Source organism: Drosophila grimshawi, unplaced genomic scaffold (assembly GCF_018153295.1).
Source record: "Drosophila grimshawi isolate 15287-2541.00 unplaced genomic scaffold, ASM1815329v1 contig_1377, whole genome shotgun sequence".
Lineage (NCBI taxonomy): Eukaryota > Metazoa > Arthropoda > Insecta > Diptera > Drosophilidae > Drosophila > Drosophila grimshawi.
In genome coordinates, this window is record NW_025062900.1 from 22,385,602 (window position 1) to 22,403,665 (window position 18,064).

The window sequence follows — 18,064 nt, forward strand, 5'->3', positions numbered from 1 at the left end:
CCTTTATCAGGTCAGGTGTTGGGTAATCATGAAACGAGTGAACGTCGCGTTAACATTCAATCGAGAGCAGCGCAGCGATGACGACGCGAAAAGCAGAGGAGAGCAAACGCTTAGCGTTGATTGTTTTATATTGTGCGGTGTTAAGTGGTGCAAGTGGCGGGGCAAGTGGCGGAGCAAGTGGCGGGGCAAGTGGCGGGGCAAGTGGTGCTGCTGGTGTCGAAGCTGGCAATGTGCTGGCTGTGTTCCCTCACTTTGGCTACAGCCACTTTAAGGTGGCGCTGCCCATATTAAATGAACTCTCGCGACGCGGTCATCATTTGACTGTCATTTCATATGTGCAAAATCCGGAGGCGCCTCAATTGGCGAACTATGAGCAGCTGCTGCTGTCGAGTGCCACCGAGGATCAGTCGAGTACAACAATCAATGTGGTGCCACTGTCAGAGCACACGCCCACCCGTTCCCTCAAAGTGCTGCTGCAGGAATATTACGATCTTTACGGCAATGGCCAGATCTCGTGTGAGCTGCTCTATGCCAGCGGCCATGTGGAAACGGTGCTCGAGCGGCACAAGCAAAAACCCTACGATCTGCTGCTCACTGAGTACTTCAGCACAGACTGCCAGCTGAGCCTGGCGAAGCTGTTGGAGTTGCCCATCATTGGTCTGAGCACGTGTGCATTGATGCCCTACTATTATGATCGCATCGATCTGCCGGATACGCCCGCCTATGTGTTGTCCGAATTCGTGGGATTCAAGCAGCCATTGAGCTGGAGCGAGAGACTGCTCAACTTTGCCCAGGCCAAGCTGTTGAAGTTGATCTACAGACTGCACACGAATCGAGCAGATAATGCGCTTATCAAGCGGCATTTGAACTTGGACATCGATGTGGACGCAGTGGCGCGTAACCAGACTGCGTTTATATTGGGCAATCAACACTACTCCCACATGGGCAGTCGTCCGCGCACGCAACAGTTCCTCGAGGTGGGCGGTGTGCACATCACCCACGAGTCCCAGAAGCAGCTGACTCCGAAAATTGTGCAATTTCTGCAGCAGTCCAAGCACGGCATCATCTTCATTAGCTGGGGCTCCATGGTGCGTGCCTCCAGCATTGATGATGACAAACTGACGGCTATTATCCATGTGCTGCAACAGTTGCCCTTCAATGTGATTTGGAAATGGGAGGCGGAGGAGCAGCCCAAACCACAACTGGATGCCAGCAAGTTTCTGTTTGTGAAGTGGGCGCCACAGCTGGCTCTGCTGTGTAAGTTGACAGAGTGATCCTTTAATCCTTTACTCATGCTATGCCTCTGCTTCCCTTTTAGGTCAGCCGCAGGTGCGTCTGTTCTGGGCCCATGCTGGTTTGCTGGGACTCACGGAGGCGCTGCACTGCGGCAAACCACTGCTCATGACGCCCATCTACGGCGATCAGTTTCTGAATGCGTTTGCGGCCCAGGATCGTGGCGTGGGCATAAAACTTGACTATCAGCAAATCAATGTGGATACACTCCAGCAGTCGCTGCAGGAGCTAAGCAAGCCCAGGTGCGTTAAGGATTGAGTAGATGCAACTTTCATCCATTAATTATTATTTTGGTATTTATAAATTCATTTAGAAATTTATTTCCACTGCAACTGCAACTTTATTTTGTATATTTATATTTTACAGCTATGCGGAGCGTGCCTTGAAACTGTCACAGGTGTTCAATCAGCGTGAACGATCTCCGTTGGAGACCGCAATTTGGAGTGTGGAGCATGTGTTGCAACATGGCCAGCTAGCCGTTGAGCTGATACGGTCGCCGGGCATAGAGTTGAACTGGTTTGTTTACCATTCACTGGACTCACTGGCAGTGATCTTAGCCGCGCTGCTGCTGCTGCTGGTCAGCTGTCGTGCCCTGGCCATGCCCAAGAGCCAAGCACCGCCCAAGCCACAACGCAAGTCCAGAAAGGCTAGGAGGTCTAATACATAGTTTTAATTGTGAATTTCTGTTAACGCAAATATAAAAATAAAATGAAATATTTTATAAAAATTAATAACGTCCACGCTGCATGCAGTCGCGTCGGCATTCCTCATAGGTCAGGAAATTGTTCTCCGTTGAGGCACAGCCCGTATAATAGAAGCTCTCACAGTTGCCCGTCTCCTTGTTGTAGGCATAGCGCAGCTGCCTGCCCCTACACAATCCCGGTGCCTTGGGCTGTTTGCAAGCTATCAATGGAGACGAGCATTAGCTTAGATTTGTTCTTGTTTTAACTATAGTTTTACAGCTCACCGATCAGTTGCTTGACTTGCTCATGCGTTTGGTTCTCCAGGCGCAGACTTAGGCTCAACGATAAAGATAACACCAGAAGCAGGCACATTAAACTCCAGCTGGGCATCATGATTCTGTTTGCGTTCCTTAATATATTGTTTATTATTGGGAAATAAACATAGCTTTATACGATCTCCGCTGATTTGTGCTGGTCTCAGCAGAAGTCGCTTCTTAAGTTACTTAATTTTTCCGTTCCGACTGGTTCTAGACGTGCACGAAGCGAGCTATCTGCACAGAAGAATATTCTCTATAAAGTGCTGAAGCTATTGACGGATTTTGCTCAGCTTTCTCTGGATTTTTTTTGTTTTAATTTTGGATTAGGTCTCGTTGCGCACGTAGCCGAGTTTTGTTTATTTCCATTTGACTTTTATTTGCAACTGTTTTATTTTGCTGCTGTGCATATGCACCAGAATTGCATTCAGTTCTCATTGAGTTAAAACGTGAGTTTTTGCAAGAAAGTCAACCGATCTTCGAGTGGATCGAGTGCTCAAATCCAGGAAGCGCAAACATGAGTTAAATATTGCCAAGAGATGTTGACTTGCTATAAAGTAGTCAGAGGTATCTTTCTCTCTGCTTGATAACATTGCTTTTCTCATTCACATATCGCTCACATAATAATTCAACAGGTTGTTAAAGGCGCATAAATTTGTTATTTATTAAGTTTCTAGCTGAATTTACTTAAAAAGAAGTCAATTTAAAAAAAGCGACACATTGTACGCATTAAAATATAGAAATAATGATGTCTAAGCCTAATGATTGAAGAATAATTAGAATATTGATCCACAAGTGCTTAGAGCCATTACAAATGACAGACAGTTTGTAGAAAACAAAGAAGTAAAATTAATTGTTATGGTCATGAGGGTATTGGTCATATAATTTCTTAAACAAATTTGCTTACAGACTATAAGGCAACCCGATTTGTATCTATATGGGTGTATGTGTGTGTGTGTGTGTGTTTGCACTTGGTACATTTAACAAATATTATTGTAATTTTTACATAGTTAGATGGAGAAAACAATTTACACAATGCACATGGATTGACGAGAGCAATGCCAATATGCACAGGAACCTACTTACAATTTCTATATTGATATCCAATGAACTAGAAAATATAGATTTCTCAATCTTTACATAATAATAGTTTATAAACTCGTTAGTAAATTCATATTGTTGCACAATTTAATCGTGATACCTCAGATCGCTGTGACAATGAGCTGCTTTCTTGAGCTGTTTCAATGCGTGTGTGTGTGGTTGTCTGTGGGTGTCTGTGGTTGTCTGTGGTTGTGTGTGGATATGGACTTTTATGATGCGGACCCTAGGCGATGCGACTGCTACTTTTGGGGCTCAGCTTTCGTTCATCAAGCCGGACCCTGACTATTGCTTTGGCGTACAAAAATGGCGCACTAGTTAAGACCGTTCAGATCGTTTCATCGTCGTTATTTTCACAAATTGTAGCAGCTACGCGACTAAGGTCTCCAGAGAGAGACAGAGAGAGAAAGACAGAGAGCAGCGTCAACATATTCCCATACGTCGTCTACATTTAGAAATCCTTATCCCAGCCGCTGACATCATCGGGTGGCGGTCCTTCCGGATCGGCCGGATAGTCATCGAAATTGGTCGTATCGACAACGCTCTTTACGCTCGGCTTAATCGGCGGCTCCAGCGAACCATTCTGCAGACCCCACCAGTAGAAGCCGTCAAACCACCTGAATTGAAAGTGGAAAATTACATTTTTAATAAGAAATTTACTGCAGATAGATTTTTGACAAAATTGTACTGACTTGTGTTTCTGTATCTCGCTAATACCGCCTCGCTGATAGCCCAAACGCTCGGCGGGATTATCGCGACAGAGTTTCTTGATCAGATTGCTGGCGTTGCGCGTAATGTTGCGCGGAAATTCGATGGCATCGATGCCCTTAAGTATTATGTTATAGGTGCGCATCGGATCCGAACCCGTAAACGGTGGAGTACCTGCAAAATTTAACGAAAGTTTAGTAAGCAAAAGAGTTATGCATTCGCAATTCGCCTTGTCTTACCCGTTAGGAGCTCAAACATGAGCACACCGAGCGACCAGTAGTCGGCGCTAATGTCATGGCCACGATTCAATATCACCTCGGGTGCCACATATTCGGGCGTGCCACAGAATGTCCACGTTTTGCGGCCCGTTTGCAGTTTCTTGGCAAAACCAAAGTCTACAAGCTTCACATAGCCCTTCTCGTCCAGCAGCAGATTCTCCGGCTTCAGATCCCTGTAGATAATGTTGCGCGAGTGCAGATAGTCGAATGCCTCCACTACGCAGGCCGTGTAGAATCTCGTTGTGGCATCATCAAAGTTGCCCTTGTCCCGCAATATGGTCCAGAGCTCTCCGCCCAGGCAGCTCTCCATCAGCATGTACAGGTATTTCTTGTCCTTGAACGTCTTGAACAGCTTGACTATAAACTGGCAATTGGCCTCGCCCATGATCTCCTTCTCTGACATGATGTGCTGCTGCTGGCGCGTCTCCACAATCTGTGACTTCTTCATCTGCTTGAGGGCAAAGGAGCGCGAATTATCGCCATTCGTTTGCACCAGCTCAACGCGTCCAAAGCCACCCACACCCAATGTGGCAATCACACGCAAATCTGTCAGATTAATGTCGCGGAACTCCTCATTGATTCTGTTCAAGGAAATAACAACAACAAATAATTAATAATCAGTGTTGTACCAAGGCGTACAGCGGACTCACTTTCTGCGCTCCAAGGCACCTTCGTCGTCGTAGCGATGCTTGATCTCATCCAGACTCGAGATCAGCTGATTGAATGTCTCGCGATCAATGACCAAACAGCTGACACCCTCAGGGGATTCACAAATAATGTTGGCTGTGCGCATATCCTCACTACAGCAAACAAAAGCATTTAATTAGCTTCGATTTTTATTCATTATTCCATTTGTGACTTACCCTTGGAGGGCTTTCTCGCCAAAGAAATCACCCTTGCCAAGCATTCGTATGAACTTCTCCTCCTGCGTATCCTGCTGCTTGATCGTCACCTTCACCTTGCCCTTCGATATGATGAAGAAGGTGTCGCCTCGTGCTCCCTGCCGCACAATGTAATCACCGCGCTGATAGTGCGTCTCCTCCAGGACATCGGAGATTTTGATTAGAGTATCCTCGGCCAAGTCTTTGAAAATGGGAACGCTGAAATGGGTAACATGTTTAATTGTAATATTCAAAGTGCTGCTAATAGTTATAGTTATAGTTATAGCGCTTTAAGTGCTGACAGATTTCTATTAATCAATTTTATTGGAATTTGCAATCAAAGAAAACTATTAACATTATTATGAGTTTACATCAAATCTCGACGTTAATAAAAGTTTATGCAGAAATGGCCATATATCAAAAACAGCTCAAATTAGTTCCCCCACTAAAAGAGATAAATGTAAAGCAATCAAATAAAATTACTATGACGAAGTCGTCGCCGGGGGGGCATTTCCCATACAGGAGTCTTTTTTTTATATTATTATTATGATTTTTTTTATGTTGCATGTTAATTAGCCCACAGGCAGTATAGGAATTCTTTGTAAGGCGGCAGTAAATAACAAACATGTCTTTAAACAGGAGATGGTGTCAAGTTAATCCGAATCTCTTCTCTATATCTCTCTCTCTCTCTCTCTCTGATATCTCTCAATAACTAGATTAGTTTATAGAAATAGTGTTTCTTTAAGACAGTAACTTATTAATTTCATCAGTTCCCCATCCATGTGGCGCCCGGAGCAGTGCATCATCACTTTCATAGCGCAACGTGTAAGTCCAATCATTCAACACGCCCCCAAATGGTGCACTTTCATTTTCGTTTGGTGTAATGTGCATTTGGGTTTTTCTTTAATTTTTGTATTTTGTTGTTGTTGTTTATGTTTTTTGCGCAATTTCATGCTTCAAATGGGGCTCCATTAATGATGGCCAGATGCACACACAAAAAAACAACACCATCAAATGGTGAGTGGGGGTGGGGAGGGGATGGAATGAGGTGTTTCAAAGGCGCTGCTACCCTGCACGCGGGCCAATTAAATGCGATTAATTTGTCGGTCAGTCACGGCGCCAGCTCTGACAGAGATCAGAGTGGCTGGCTTATAGTCTAAAACTGGTTGCCAACTCGTGGGCACTTTGATGGAAAGCAAACAGAAAACATTTCTATGCGTTCGTTGGCCGGCGCACGATCGATGTCTGTCCGTCTGTCGGTCTGTGTGTCTGTCTGTCTGTCTGTGTGTCTGTCGTCTGTCGATCCGTCTCATTTTTGAGCAGTGCCCGTCATCATAATAGACGTATATGAGACGCCCATGACCATGACGCCGCCATCGTCTGATGTTGATGTTGATGCCGATGCCGATGCTGTTTGCCCATTTCGCGAAGTGAAAGTTGCACAAAAACAAAGTCCAAAATAATAATAAAAACAAAATCCTTAAGCAAAGCAGCGATTAATATGAATATGTACATACCAAAAATAAATAAAAAAAATTAAAAGAAATAAATAAATAACTTGGTCTGAATTGATATAATTAAGTGCAAATGCAATAACAACCAGTTGCAATGCAACTAATTGCTGTGGCAGTTGCAACAGCAATCAGTTGATCATATCGCTAGAGGAAATGTGAAACAAAAAAAAAACAATAAAAAAAAAATAGCCAAGCTTATCTAAATCAAAGTACAAACCTCTTGAGGAAATCCGTGTACTCCGCCTGTCGGATGAGGCCGGTGCGCATCATGATCGTCTGGAAGCATTGACGCTCAATCGCCCACAGATTGCACTCGCTGATCGCTGTGATTGTCGCCGTCCTCTGGCAGTTGTACAGTATTGCCAATTCGCCCAGTACCTTGGCGCCAGAGAGTGTGGATAGATATTTACCCTCGCGTGAGACCTCGACGCGTCCATCTGAAACAAAGGCGCGTTTGAAGTTGATTGATTAAACACAGAATTGAAAAGCGAGAATTTTGCATTGGCAAACTGCGAGAAAAACTAGAAAAGCAAATAAATCCGTTTGTCGCTGATATTCGAAGAGAGCTGCTCAACTTTCAGCATTAGCATCAATAACAAGTATCAATGGAATTTGTATTTGAATCAAGTAATGGGAGCAGAATCAGTTTCACAGAAACAGCCAAACAGAAATCGTAAGCAATTTTTATACTTTCAGCTAATCTCGCAGAGAAGCATTTGACACCCCTCCGAGAATTTCTAATATTTTCGCTGCCTTTGAAGTGGTTTGTTGTTACAGATAGAAGCTAAACCTGCAACTCTTCAAATGAGCAGACTCAAGACCAGAAAAACCAGTCAGCATTAAATACATATAAGATCTAATGGTGTTGATCACATTTTGGCTAACAAAACAAGGATTAAATTGGGGAATTGTAACAAGATCGCAAACTAGAATGCTTAGAAGAGAAGTCGGATTGGCAAGGCTTTCGACTCTTTCATATCTTGCACGCCCCCCAAAGAGATTCCCCTCTCGACTCCTTACCACTGGTGAGCTCCTCGTCCTGTGCCGTTGAGGATTGCTCCTTGAGATTGCCGGTGCGACGTCGTCGCGCATATGTGTGCACGGGCACAATGAGGCGTGGCCGGGGTATGCAGAAGCCCTCGCCATTGAGATCCTTGGAGCTGCCATTGCTGCTGCCCGCAGGCGAGATTTGTAGTTGCTGTTGCTCCGGCTGCCTGACCACCAACTGTTGCTGCTGCTGGTGCTCCTCCTCCAGCTGTAGTCCCTGCAGCGCCTGCTCTAGGCTGTGGCGCCTCAACGCTGGCGTTTGCCTCGATTCGCGCTCGGCCGCACGACAAAAGGACGCGGAGTGATTGGGCATTCGAATGGTGGCATAACGCTGAACGCTCGTCTGGGATCTGCTGAGCGGCTTGAAGGCACGCTGTTTTGTGGCCACGACTGGAGGAGCCGGTGGTGGTTCGATGGGTGGTGGCAGCAAACGCAACGGCTGCTGGCAGATGACCCGCTCCGGCCGTTGATCCTCGGCGGCGGAGGAGGAGAATGTGGAGTAGGCGGAGGAACTGTTGCTGTTGCACTGTGGCAATTTGGCGGGCAGCTTGGGATGACGCAGCGTCACATAACTGGGATGAGGATGAGTCGTCGATGGGGGCTGAGATTGAGACTGATGTGGGTGGCGCGACTGATGCTGCAGCATGGTCTGTGAGCGACGCAACGAGGGCGGCTTGACAGACACCTGTTGGCGTGGGCGTGGCACACGCTGACGTTCCGTCGGATCCATCACATAATGATTGACAACACTGGCCTCCGCTTGTGGATGAGTATTTACTTTAATTGGCTCCTGCTGCTGGTCGTGCTCCTGCTCCTGCTCCTGCTCCTGTTCATCCTCTGCTATCCAGCCATTGTGCAGTTGTTGCTGCTGATGATGCTGCAGCGCTGAGGGACGATAGCCATTCAGCTCCTTGATGGCGCTCACAATACGCCGATCCTTAGACTCCAGCTGCCTGATGCTCTCCAGCGTCATCTGATACTTGCTCAGAGCCGAGATGCCATTGAGCAGAAAACTGCTGCTGCCATTGTTGTTGTTGTGGCTGATGTTGTTGTTGATGTTGCCCACATTACTTGGCTGCCGGCCGAGTTTGTTGGCCATCGTCGTCGCAGCTGGCGTTGATATGATCGGTGTGGGCGTGGCAGTGGGTGCACTGTGATGCTGATGATGCGCCTGCAGCCAGTTGGCCTCGTAGAGGGCACCCATGGCGCTGTCGCTCTCCAGCGAGAGACTTGCGTCGACGGCTTTGCCCGGATAATGTTTGATTTTCATGTTGTTTTGTTAATTTGCCTGCTTTTAGCTTTTAGCTTAATTTCTTTTGGCTCGCCAATTTCACTGTTGGCCCAGCGATGACGACAACGCTGACAAATTTGACGTGATTTGTTTTGTTAGTTAAAATACGCGACTTGGCGACTTTCGTTGTTGTTGTTGTTGTTGTTGCTGTTGCTGTTATTTGTAGTCTTTTGCATAACAACCGAGCCATGAAATTCGCGCTTGGAATTTTGACGAGTCAGTGGAAGACAGAAAAAACAATGTAAGCAACAAAAAACCAACACTTGGCACTTGGCACAACAGCCTAATTGTATTTGCTTTTCTATTATTTATATTACCAAAGCGATTTGTTATTGTCATTGTTGCTGCTGTTGTTGCAGTTGTCATTGTTATTGTTGCTCATGTTGCAAACTTTCCAAGCTTGTCGCTTGCCTCACTTGTGTGTGTAATGTGTAATTATATATGTATGTAGTATAAACAAAGTCAACGGTTCGTTTTGTTTTGTAAAAGCGAAGCTTAAAAAATCAAACCGCACCCAAAACTGAACTGAAACAGAGCCAATATTTATGGACCCCACTGATTACTCCTCTCTCTCACTCTCTCTCTATCTCTCTCTCTCTCTCTCTCTCTCTCTCTCTCTCTCTCTCTCTCTCTATAGATTTAAAAACTTGAGCAAAGCGAAATGAAATAATAACAATTAGCCTTTGGTGTAAATTATTTTTGTGGCAATTTGAATAAGCGTGTGAATGATTGAATCGCGACTCTTTGAATAATCGAAAATAGCCCTGAAAGTGTGAAATACGTCAACAAATGAATTAAATGAATGAAATAGAGCATGTAAAAAACATATATGACTCAACTGGTGACAGTTCAACAAGCCAACATAGAAAATACCATAGTTAAGAGAACTGTGACCAATCAGCGAAAAATAATTGGGAAATAATCGTTACTTGAACGCTCAATAAATAGATTTAAAAACGCAAATAATACTAATAATAATACTAATAATCTTTTTAAAGACCATTTCATAGGAAAACTGTGCGCTACGTAAGCATTAAGGCAAAAGCAAATTAAACAACTTTTTGTGAAGTAGAACGTAACAAATTATTTTCAATGCATTGTGGCAGGAGAGGAAAAGACAAAACAAAAAGAAATTTAACAATGCTGCCAATATCTAGCTATTTGCAGGCCTAAGAAAATGGATGCATTAGTGAATACTTAACTTTCCAGTTTATAAGCGAGTAAGGCAAGTCATCATGCATCAAGCATTTAATGGCGCTGTCATTTATCGGATGAAAGTAAACTGGTCTGTGATCTGTGATCAGTTCGAAAAAAAATCTAATGTAAAAAGACAGCAAAAGTTAAGCGAAGAAAATGCATATTGATATTGAAATCATTTGTAGTTGCTCGCAAGATAGTTCGATCAGCAAATAATCAACTGAAATGTTAAATGATCATTGAAGAAAAGCCGATAGGCGATTCGAAAAAAAACCCACAAGTGAAAAACCCCCCGCACTTTTCAGTGGGGAAATACCCTATATATATTCAAAACAATTGAATGACATCAAGTGGAATTCTCGCTCTGTAAATTGCTAAAGACTGATATGCTACTTGAACTCAGGCTCAAATCTTTTTTTGAACTCTCAAGTCGCCTCAAAAATGTCTCATTTCCATTTGAGCATTTGAATGTGAGTAAAAAATAAATAAAAACCAAAAACGAAGAATTAATGACTAAGGTTAACCAACAAGCACCGCTGAGCCTTGTTTGCCAGCAATTGATTCTATCAATCAGTAAACAAATACAAATGTTTCTCATATTTGTTGTTTGCACTAACTATTTGCGAGACGAAGCCAAAAACAAAACAAAAAAAAAACATTTTTGCGAGTGAATGGAACTGTGTATGCTTATCAGGAACACAGCCGCGGGCCGCAGCACTGCAGCTGATAAGAGGCGAGAGACAACACGGCAAGAATTGACGGCATCGATGATAAACACAGCTGCCATGGGAGCTGCTAAACAACAAAAATAAAACAACAATAAAAAAATAACAATATTTTCATGCTGCTTTCAAATCAATGGAAATATTTTGTATTTAATTTTTTTTTGTGCAGTTCCAAAAACTAGTTTTGTTAATTGAAAGGTGCTGCCAAAAGGGGACATAGTTCAAAGAGTTTTCGATGAGCGTTGTTCGAGGGCAGAGGGGGGTGGGGGAGGGGAGGCTGGTGAGTGGGGCAATGCGGAAATCCGTCACGCAACGTTAAACAATTTGAACAAACAATCAGCAAATGCAGCTGGCCAAAAGATTTTGCAATGGCTTTAACGAAACTGCTGGGCAAGGTCAACAAGTTGGCTAAGCTGGTATATCCGACACTCCCCTCACCCCCCTCCCCCCTCAACCTCCTTTGCTGTCTTGCTTAGTCTGCGCCGGATTTGAATACAATCGCAAGAATTTGCAAAGCCGTTTCAAGCTTTAGCGGCTCAACATTTGACTCTTTGCTGTGGCTATTTATACATCGTAACGGTGTCTGAACCAGCGCCCAGTCTATTTTTCTCTGTCTCTGTCGCTCTTTTTCTGTGTCTGCCTTTCAGCGAGTTCGCCTTAATTAAATTGAAGTTAGTCACAGGCAGTCGCTTATGTGCCAAGGGCAAAAGTTCCATAATTTTGTTTCACTTCATGTCTTGATTTTATTTTCTGCCTGACAGTCTGCAATTACCCATAAAAAAGACAAACACGAAATCTGTCTCTCTCTCTCTCTTCCCATCCTCTCTTTTGCACGTTACAGTTGCACATTAAAAATGTCATCGACTGAGTCACTTTTACTGCTTAGGTTGACCGCCTTTTTAATAAATATTATTTCTTTGCCCATATAACTTGTAATAATAAATATTCATGGCTTCTTTTGTTTGTCTGTGCTTATAAAGAAAGCTAAAATTGATTGACATTTGTAGGTAGGTAGTGAAAAAAAGATCGTAAATCGATGTTTTTTTATTTATTTTTTGTAAGTTTGTTTTGAGATTGTTGTCGAACCAGAATCATCGTGAGCTCATTTGCAACAGCTATTTTTTAATGTATTTTTTTATAACTGCGAATTGGACAATGGATAGCCACATCTATAATATATAGGGAAACAGGTATTCTAAATGACAAAGCAAAAACAAGACCGTTTTATCGTATTCCCGATCATTTTTGATTATGTCTGGTGGATATGTAAAACAGACTGAAATTGATTGTATTCCAGTTGGCAACTTGGGAACTACCTTAACAAGGAGAGGAGCAAGTTTAATATGATTATTTATATCCACAGATATTCCCATTTTATTATAATAAAACACACCTTTGGTTTCCCCCTCAAGCTAAAGTGCTTAAATATCTCTTAAGTCATTGCTAATTATTAATTTATGTATAAAAATTGTTTGTCTGCTCTCATTTTCATTCTCCTATAAATATTGCCAACTCAATAACTCAATGTCAATGCTTGTCAATCCAATTAAGCAAGCGAAAGTTATATAAATTCTATATGCAATCAATACTGAGAGACCGTAAATGGTATTTTATGATATAAATTGGATTCTTACAAAAGTATCAAGGTCAATGTGATTTAAGTACATTAAAATACTTAAGATTGTAAACATGGCACGCACCGCACTGTCAAGCAAAACTCACAAAAGTTTATCTTCCATTTATTTATTACACCAATTCTGAAGTTTGAAACGTTTAAATGATAAATTCAATCAGTGATATATCCCAATACTGATTACTACGTTGTCAAACAGTGAAAAACGCACTAACTCATCGCTGATAAGATATGAGTTTTATTAGCCATAAGTACACAGTTAAAGGTTGTAAGTAGAATGTGACAACCGCAACAGATGGCATTTGATCGCAACACAAATGTAACACGAGAAATTTGATCATTATATATAACCTCAAGTCAAATTGCTGTTCATTTCCCAAAAGGGAGCTTGGCTCATTTTCCTATATATGTGTGTAAGGTATTTCGAATTTCGTAGCTCGAGGCCAGTTACTTAATCATTATTCAACCGAAATGCGCTGCTCATTTAGCATATCGCAAGTTTAATGGAATCTTGTCTGCCTCACAGCTACTGGGAAAGTGAGAGTTACCCCCTTGGTGGCATTTGTGGATCCGTTTAATGAGCGTAGCTCCCCCCTCAAGCTAAACGATCACTTGAGCCAAATGAGCGCTGTGCGGCAAAGAAGTCAAATGGGCCACAACACAGAATCCGAATCCGAACGTAACAAAACGCACGACATTAACACACTTTTCTTGTTTTCTTGTTTTGTTGTTTTGTCTCTTTGTGTTTTTCGCTCTTTGCAGTTTTGTTATACACTCGCGTTGAGTCTTATAATTTTATCAGGCATTGTGTCAGACATTAAAGAGAGACTTTTTTGACCCCACAAACATTTTATTTTTTTTTTCAGCTATCTTGATGAATTTTCAGATTGATCTTTGGAATCGCTTTGCTTAGCATTGAAATGATGAGTCATAAATGCTGTTCTCGTCTCATGTCTGCCAGGGTATTCAATCATCGACCCACACTCGATGGACGATTCTTTCTTGATTTCTTTTTCGTCATCTCGGGTGGGAGGAGCTCTGATTGTCTTTGGCTTTCGCACGATTTCTATTTTAATGTTGGATTTAATTTTGATATGTTTTGCTTTGGCACTCAGATTTATGAAATGCTGGCCACGTCTTCCGCATTTCTTCATCTAAATAATGTGTTGCAAAATCCAATTTACTTGTCGCTTCACATTCTTGCACGAATCGTCTTTATATCGTTGTACTCGGTACTCAGCACTCAGTGCTCAGTGTCCATTATCTTAGCGAGTATATCAATTTTATTGTTTGTTGGCCAGAGTTAAGTTACGGTTTTTTTTTGTTTTTATTTCGGGCTTTAAGCTTTTTGGTTTTCGGTTTTTGGTTCGCAGCGACATTTGGCATTTTTGTAATTCGTTTTTGTCTACACTTTTGCGGACCAATGACCGACAAAATACAAATGCGCCAAATGCGAGAGGGCAGACAGACAACATGAAACAAATAGCAGCAGCAAGCAGCAATAACAGCAATAACAGCAATAACAGCAGCAACAACAACAACTGTGAAAAACCACAAAAACCGGAATTCTTCAAGTGATCTTTTGCGTTCAATCGACACAAAAATAAAAAAATAAATATATATATATATATATATATGTAAAGAGTAAATGTACTGTAACTCCAGCTGTTGTTGCCCCCTTCCCCTTTGTCAACACCTCTCCGTTCTCTGTGTGGAGATCTATGAGCAGTCATTTAATTTGGCACGCCCACGGAATGCAACAAACAGAAGTTGCTTTATTTGTTTTGAATCCGAGTACAAAATACACTTTCACTTTTGTTTTTAGTTTGTTGTTGTCGCTTTTCAAGAATTCTTCAAGCCAAAAGCGAATTCGTAGAAACCGCATTGCTTCTCGTTGGCTTTTCTACATAATTTCTGGTTTATAGCCGGGTTTCGATTTGGTGGCGTAAACACCACATGGGGAAAATCGTTCGCTTGTTGTGGCACATTTTAGAATGGGGAGCACAAAACAACGAAAACGAACAAAATGTTTGTGTGTTTATGTAATTGTCTTGTTTAAAATAGCGCAAAAAAGATTTTAAAGGCATTGTAATTGTCGGTGCGTGTGTGTGTGTGTAATATGTGTATTTATATATATTTATTTTTTCTACTTTTGTTGATATGGCCCTCTTTTATTATGGTCTTTTGTTGTTTTTGTAATATTCCACGCGCGACGAAGCGTGCATGCAGTATGCAAAAACAAAAAACTGCAAGCGTCACGAACGCGACTCACGCACGACAACAAAACACGAGTTGTTTGCTGTTGTTGTAAATTGTTTTGCAGGCCGAGCGCGCATGCGCCTCGCACGTTTACTTGCTACGCTGGCTGCTGAACGAATGATTGCTGTTGTGATTCAAGCAGCCAGCGCGCAATATCGAGAGAGACAGACTTGAAGAGAGAGAGAGAGGCTAATTGGGATGTGGGAGAGATCAGCACCGCAGCAGCAGACAGCAGCACAGCTGAGCGACGCAATCCAATTGAAGGTGAGAGGGGGAGTGAGAATCGCATATGGCAGAAAACGTGTACGCACTGTGGAGAGAGACAATCGTCTCACACACACACACACACACACATTTCCATATTTAGGTAAAACGCAAGCGGAAACAAGTGCGTTGAGTACATGAGACAAGATCGATCCGCTGATCAGCTACTCATCATTTTTGAATAACCTTTTTTTGTCTTTGTATTTCCTTCATTTAGCACTTAAATGCCCCATAAGCTATTTATATTTGATTGTATTATCAGCAAAGTATATACATTTAGTATAGCATTGGTAAGTAAACAGAAATAGTTCTAGATCATATTATGTTACTAATCGGTAAACACAATATTTAATAATAAATATAATATGAATTCATTCTCATCTATAATAATTTGGTATTTATATTCTTTACTTTTTTTTATTTTTATTCGGTAAGTTTCTGTTTATTTGATATCAAAACGAAAGCACTGCTTCGAAATCATCTGATTCTATTTGCGTTGATGTTTAAATAGACGCAAACACATTGACCTTTATTTTAATCAGTTCCAATATATGTCTCTATTCGAATTCCTTATCTTAGTGTTTAATGTACGTAAATGTGCTGACTTCCTTATCGCGGTATTACTGTATGAGCCGCAACTGTCACAAGTACGAGTACTTGGTTATCAGTACCATTCATTCATTCATTCGAATGCAGCGTATTTGATTCACTCGCATGGCCGACCCTCGTGATTTTTGCACATCTGTTTCTGCGATCATGTAAGATGAGAGTTTCAACCGCTCTCTACCTCTCTGCCTGTTTCTTTCTCTCTCTCCCTCTCTCTCTCTCTCTCTCTCTCTCTCTCTCTCTCTCTCTCTCTTTTATATGTGTGCATGCGAGTGTATAGCCTGCAGCAACAACAGCTGCCATGACATCTGTGTTTCTTTTTCTTTCGGCTCCCCATAAACGGGTAGCGGGCCTAGGAGCAAACGTAGTTGATGCAGCCGACTTTCAAGTGCGGAGGTTGCACAGATTAAGGAAGCAACTGTCGGCGACGTTGCATGATCATCATCATCATCATCATCATCATAATGATGCATCGCTGAGTTTCGTTTTTGATGAGGAAGCATAGCTAAAACTTTCTTCTTCTTCGAATTTGGCGCGTCGTCTTCAAGTTTTTAATTTGTGCATAATGCAATTAGCTCGTCAGCTGTCTCAATTAAATGTTAAATTAAGTCGGTCACGAAATGAACAACAACAACAACAAATGCCAATCCTAGGTTTGAATCTAAAAAAAATGAAGCTATGCCGTGGAATTATTTAAAACAACAATTAGATACAAGCACACCCAGAAACATTAACAAGCATGTAAGAATGACACTGAACTTGAGTGCAACGACGGCAAGATTCCCTGTATCTGGACTAAAGTAATAATTAGGGAATAGTTTTGGAAATGAGTGAAATACTTAAATTATAATAATATGGAAATGGAAATTTCGACATATTTAGTTACAAAACATTTTAAGTAACCAACGTATCCTCAGAATATATGTACTCAAATAAATAAATTTTAAAACGTTTTTGAAGAAAGTAAAGTTACAAGAATCACACAAGTTAATATGCCAAGCTTAGAGTTTCTAGCTTCAACGATCAATATATACATATAAGCAATATGCTCTTTGTTAGCCTGGCGCACTGAGTATCAAAGTCGAAAGGAAAATCGAATGACTATGTTTAGGAGCAGCTGTGCAGCCGCTGACATTTCGCTGGTATGCAAACTTGTGAACTTTTCGCCGGATTGTGTGTGGGTGCAACCAACAACGCATGCGCATTGTTGGGAGGGCACAGCCAACTGGCAACATAAAGCACATAGCAGACAAGAGGCAAGAAAATCGATGCCACAGCTGTGCATGTGCTGAGTTCGGCAGCAGAAGTAGGCGCTACTTATCTGCAACGGCGAGTGGCACGATCAGGAGACGGAACTGCGACAGCGACAGCCGTGGGCGTCAGATAGACACAGACAGCCGAAATGAAGTGAGGAGTGTGTTCAAAATACAGCATGCAGCAACAGTTGAGGCAAGTTACAAAGAGTTGCATACCTACGGGCTGCTCGGGAAAGTGATGCAACATCACTTGAGATAAACTATTGCATACTTAGAAGCACAGTCAACCAGAGGGTCAATTCATTTGAAAGGGTAAACAATTTTCACATATATAAATATTAAATTAAAACAAATATATAAGAAATAAAATAATATATAATAAAAAACGCACCCATATGAACAGATCTTGTTTCGGTTAAATGAAAACGTCTGAGCAAAATTAAAAACTTGAAGACAACCTTCTGCTTAAGCTGTTTTGCAGATTTCACCAAAAACGCCAACATCTTAAACGAATTTTTGTAACATTTAACTGAAAATTGTTTGACTTGAATTTAAAAAAAGTTTTGATTCCACTTATAAAATAAAATGTAGTTAAGAAATCAATCTAGCTCCCTTTGAGTTGAAACTGTGAAAATAACTTTGCAAAAAAATTACCTATGAAACTTTAAAATATATGTAACACAAATTTCTAAACTATTTTCACAAAACAAATAATTTTAAAATTCTGTAAATTCTTCAAACTAAACAGTTGACTGAACGGACGCTTTGAATCTCTTCCTAAAGACGAATCCCGACGGGGTTCCAAATAGATTGACTTAAGAATAAGGAACACTTGACATTCAGCCAGAAAATAATATATTTTAGTACAACACACTCTTTTTTTATAATTCAAGTTGAGTTGATGAAGAAAGTGCTTAAAGCATTTGAGTAGAAAGCCAACGTCAACTAATTGAAGAGAAAACCAACAAAAACTAATTTATGGAGTTTTTTGTCCCCATAATCTACACATCACAAAGC

At 41.7% G+C, this 18,064-nt stretch overlaps 3 protein-coding genes across 5 annotated transcripts in view; 1 reads left to right on the plus strand and 2 right to left on the minus strand.

The window, feature by feature from the left end:
• LOC6566752 (UDP-glucosyltransferase 2) lies at positions 1 to 2,024 on the plus strand. Of its 2 annotated transcripts, XM_043214582.1 has the most exons (4): positions 1 to 153; positions 190 to 1,257; positions 1,319 to 1,535; positions 1,660 to 2,024. In XM_043214582.1, exons 1-4 carry the CDS (start codon positions 78 to 80, stop codon positions 1,958 to 1,960), a joined length of 1,662 nt encoding a protein of 553 aa, XP_043070517.1. In that variant the 5' UTR covers positions 1 to 77; the 3' UTR covers positions 1,961 to 2,024. The 2 variants fall into 2 exon arrangements, with proteins under 2 accessions (XP_043070517.1, XP_001993228.1); XM_001993192.2 differs by having other exon boundaries at positions 1 to 1,257.
• Positions 1,891 to 2,551, minus strand: LOC6566753 (PI-actitoxin-Aeq3a). Its single transcript, XM_001993193.3, has 2 exons — positions 2,261 to 2,551; positions 1,891 to 2,196 (listed from the first exon to the last, which is right to left on the minus strand). Exons 1-2 carry the CDS (start codon positions 2,367 to 2,369, stop codon positions 2,021 to 2,023), a joined length of 285 nt encoding a protein of 94 aa, XP_001993229.1. The 5' UTR covers positions 2,370 to 2,551; the 3' UTR covers positions 1,891 to 2,020.
• A 378-nt stretch (positions 2,552 to 2,929) lies between these two features.
• Positions 2,930 to 18,064, minus strand: part of LOC6566754 (cGMP-dependent protein kinase, isozyme 2 forms cD5/T2) — a 37,802-nt gene continuing 22,667 nt past the window's right edge. Inside the window, exons 1-7 of one of the 2 annotated variants that reach the window (XM_001993194.2) lie at positions 7,790 to 9,283; positions 6,987 to 7,206; positions 5,238 to 5,474; positions 5,025 to 5,174; positions 4,336 to 4,955; positions 4,081 to 4,270; positions 2,930 to 4,005 (exon numbers count right to left, since the gene is read on the minus strand). In XM_001993194.2, the coding sequence (XP_001993230.1) occupies positions 3,840 to 4,005; positions 4,081 to 4,270; positions 4,336 to 4,955; positions 5,025 to 5,174; positions 5,238 to 5,474; positions 6,987 to 7,206; positions 7,790 to 9,086 (2,880 nt within the window). In that variant the 5' untranslated portion in view covers positions 9,087 to 9,283 and the 3' untranslated portion in view covers positions 2,930 to 3,839. Of the gene's footprint in view, positions 4,006 to 4,080; positions 4,271 to 4,335; positions 4,956 to 5,024; positions 5,175 to 5,237; positions 5,475 to 6,986; positions 7,207 to 7,789; positions 9,284 to 18,064 lie in introns of those variants that run through there. The other variant, XM_032739631.1, reaches the window with a different exon arrangement.

Bases quoted from the DNA above. Each gene is read 5' to 3' on its own strand.
- LOC6566752 (XM_001993192.2), top strand. From the start codon at position 78: ATGACGACGCGAAAAGCAGAGGAGAGCAAACGCTTAGCGTTGATTGTT. The intron at 1,258-1,318 runs GTAAGTTGACAG...CTTCCCTTTTAG, and splicing joins GCCACAGCTGGCTCTGCTGT to GTCAGCCGCAGGTGCGTCTG. The intron at 1,536-1,659 runs GTGCGTTAAGGA...TATATTTTACAG, and splicing joins CAGGAGCTAAGCAAGCCCAG to CTATGCGGAGCGTGCCTTGA.
- LOC6566753 (XM_001993193.3), bottom strand. From the start codon at position 2,369: ATGATGCCCAGCTGGAGTTTAATGTGCCTGCTTCTGGTGTTATCTTTA. The intron at 2,197-2,260 runs GTGAGCTGTAAA...CTCCATTGATAG, and splicing joins GCAAGTCAAGCAACTGATCG to CTTGCAAACAGCCCAAGGCA.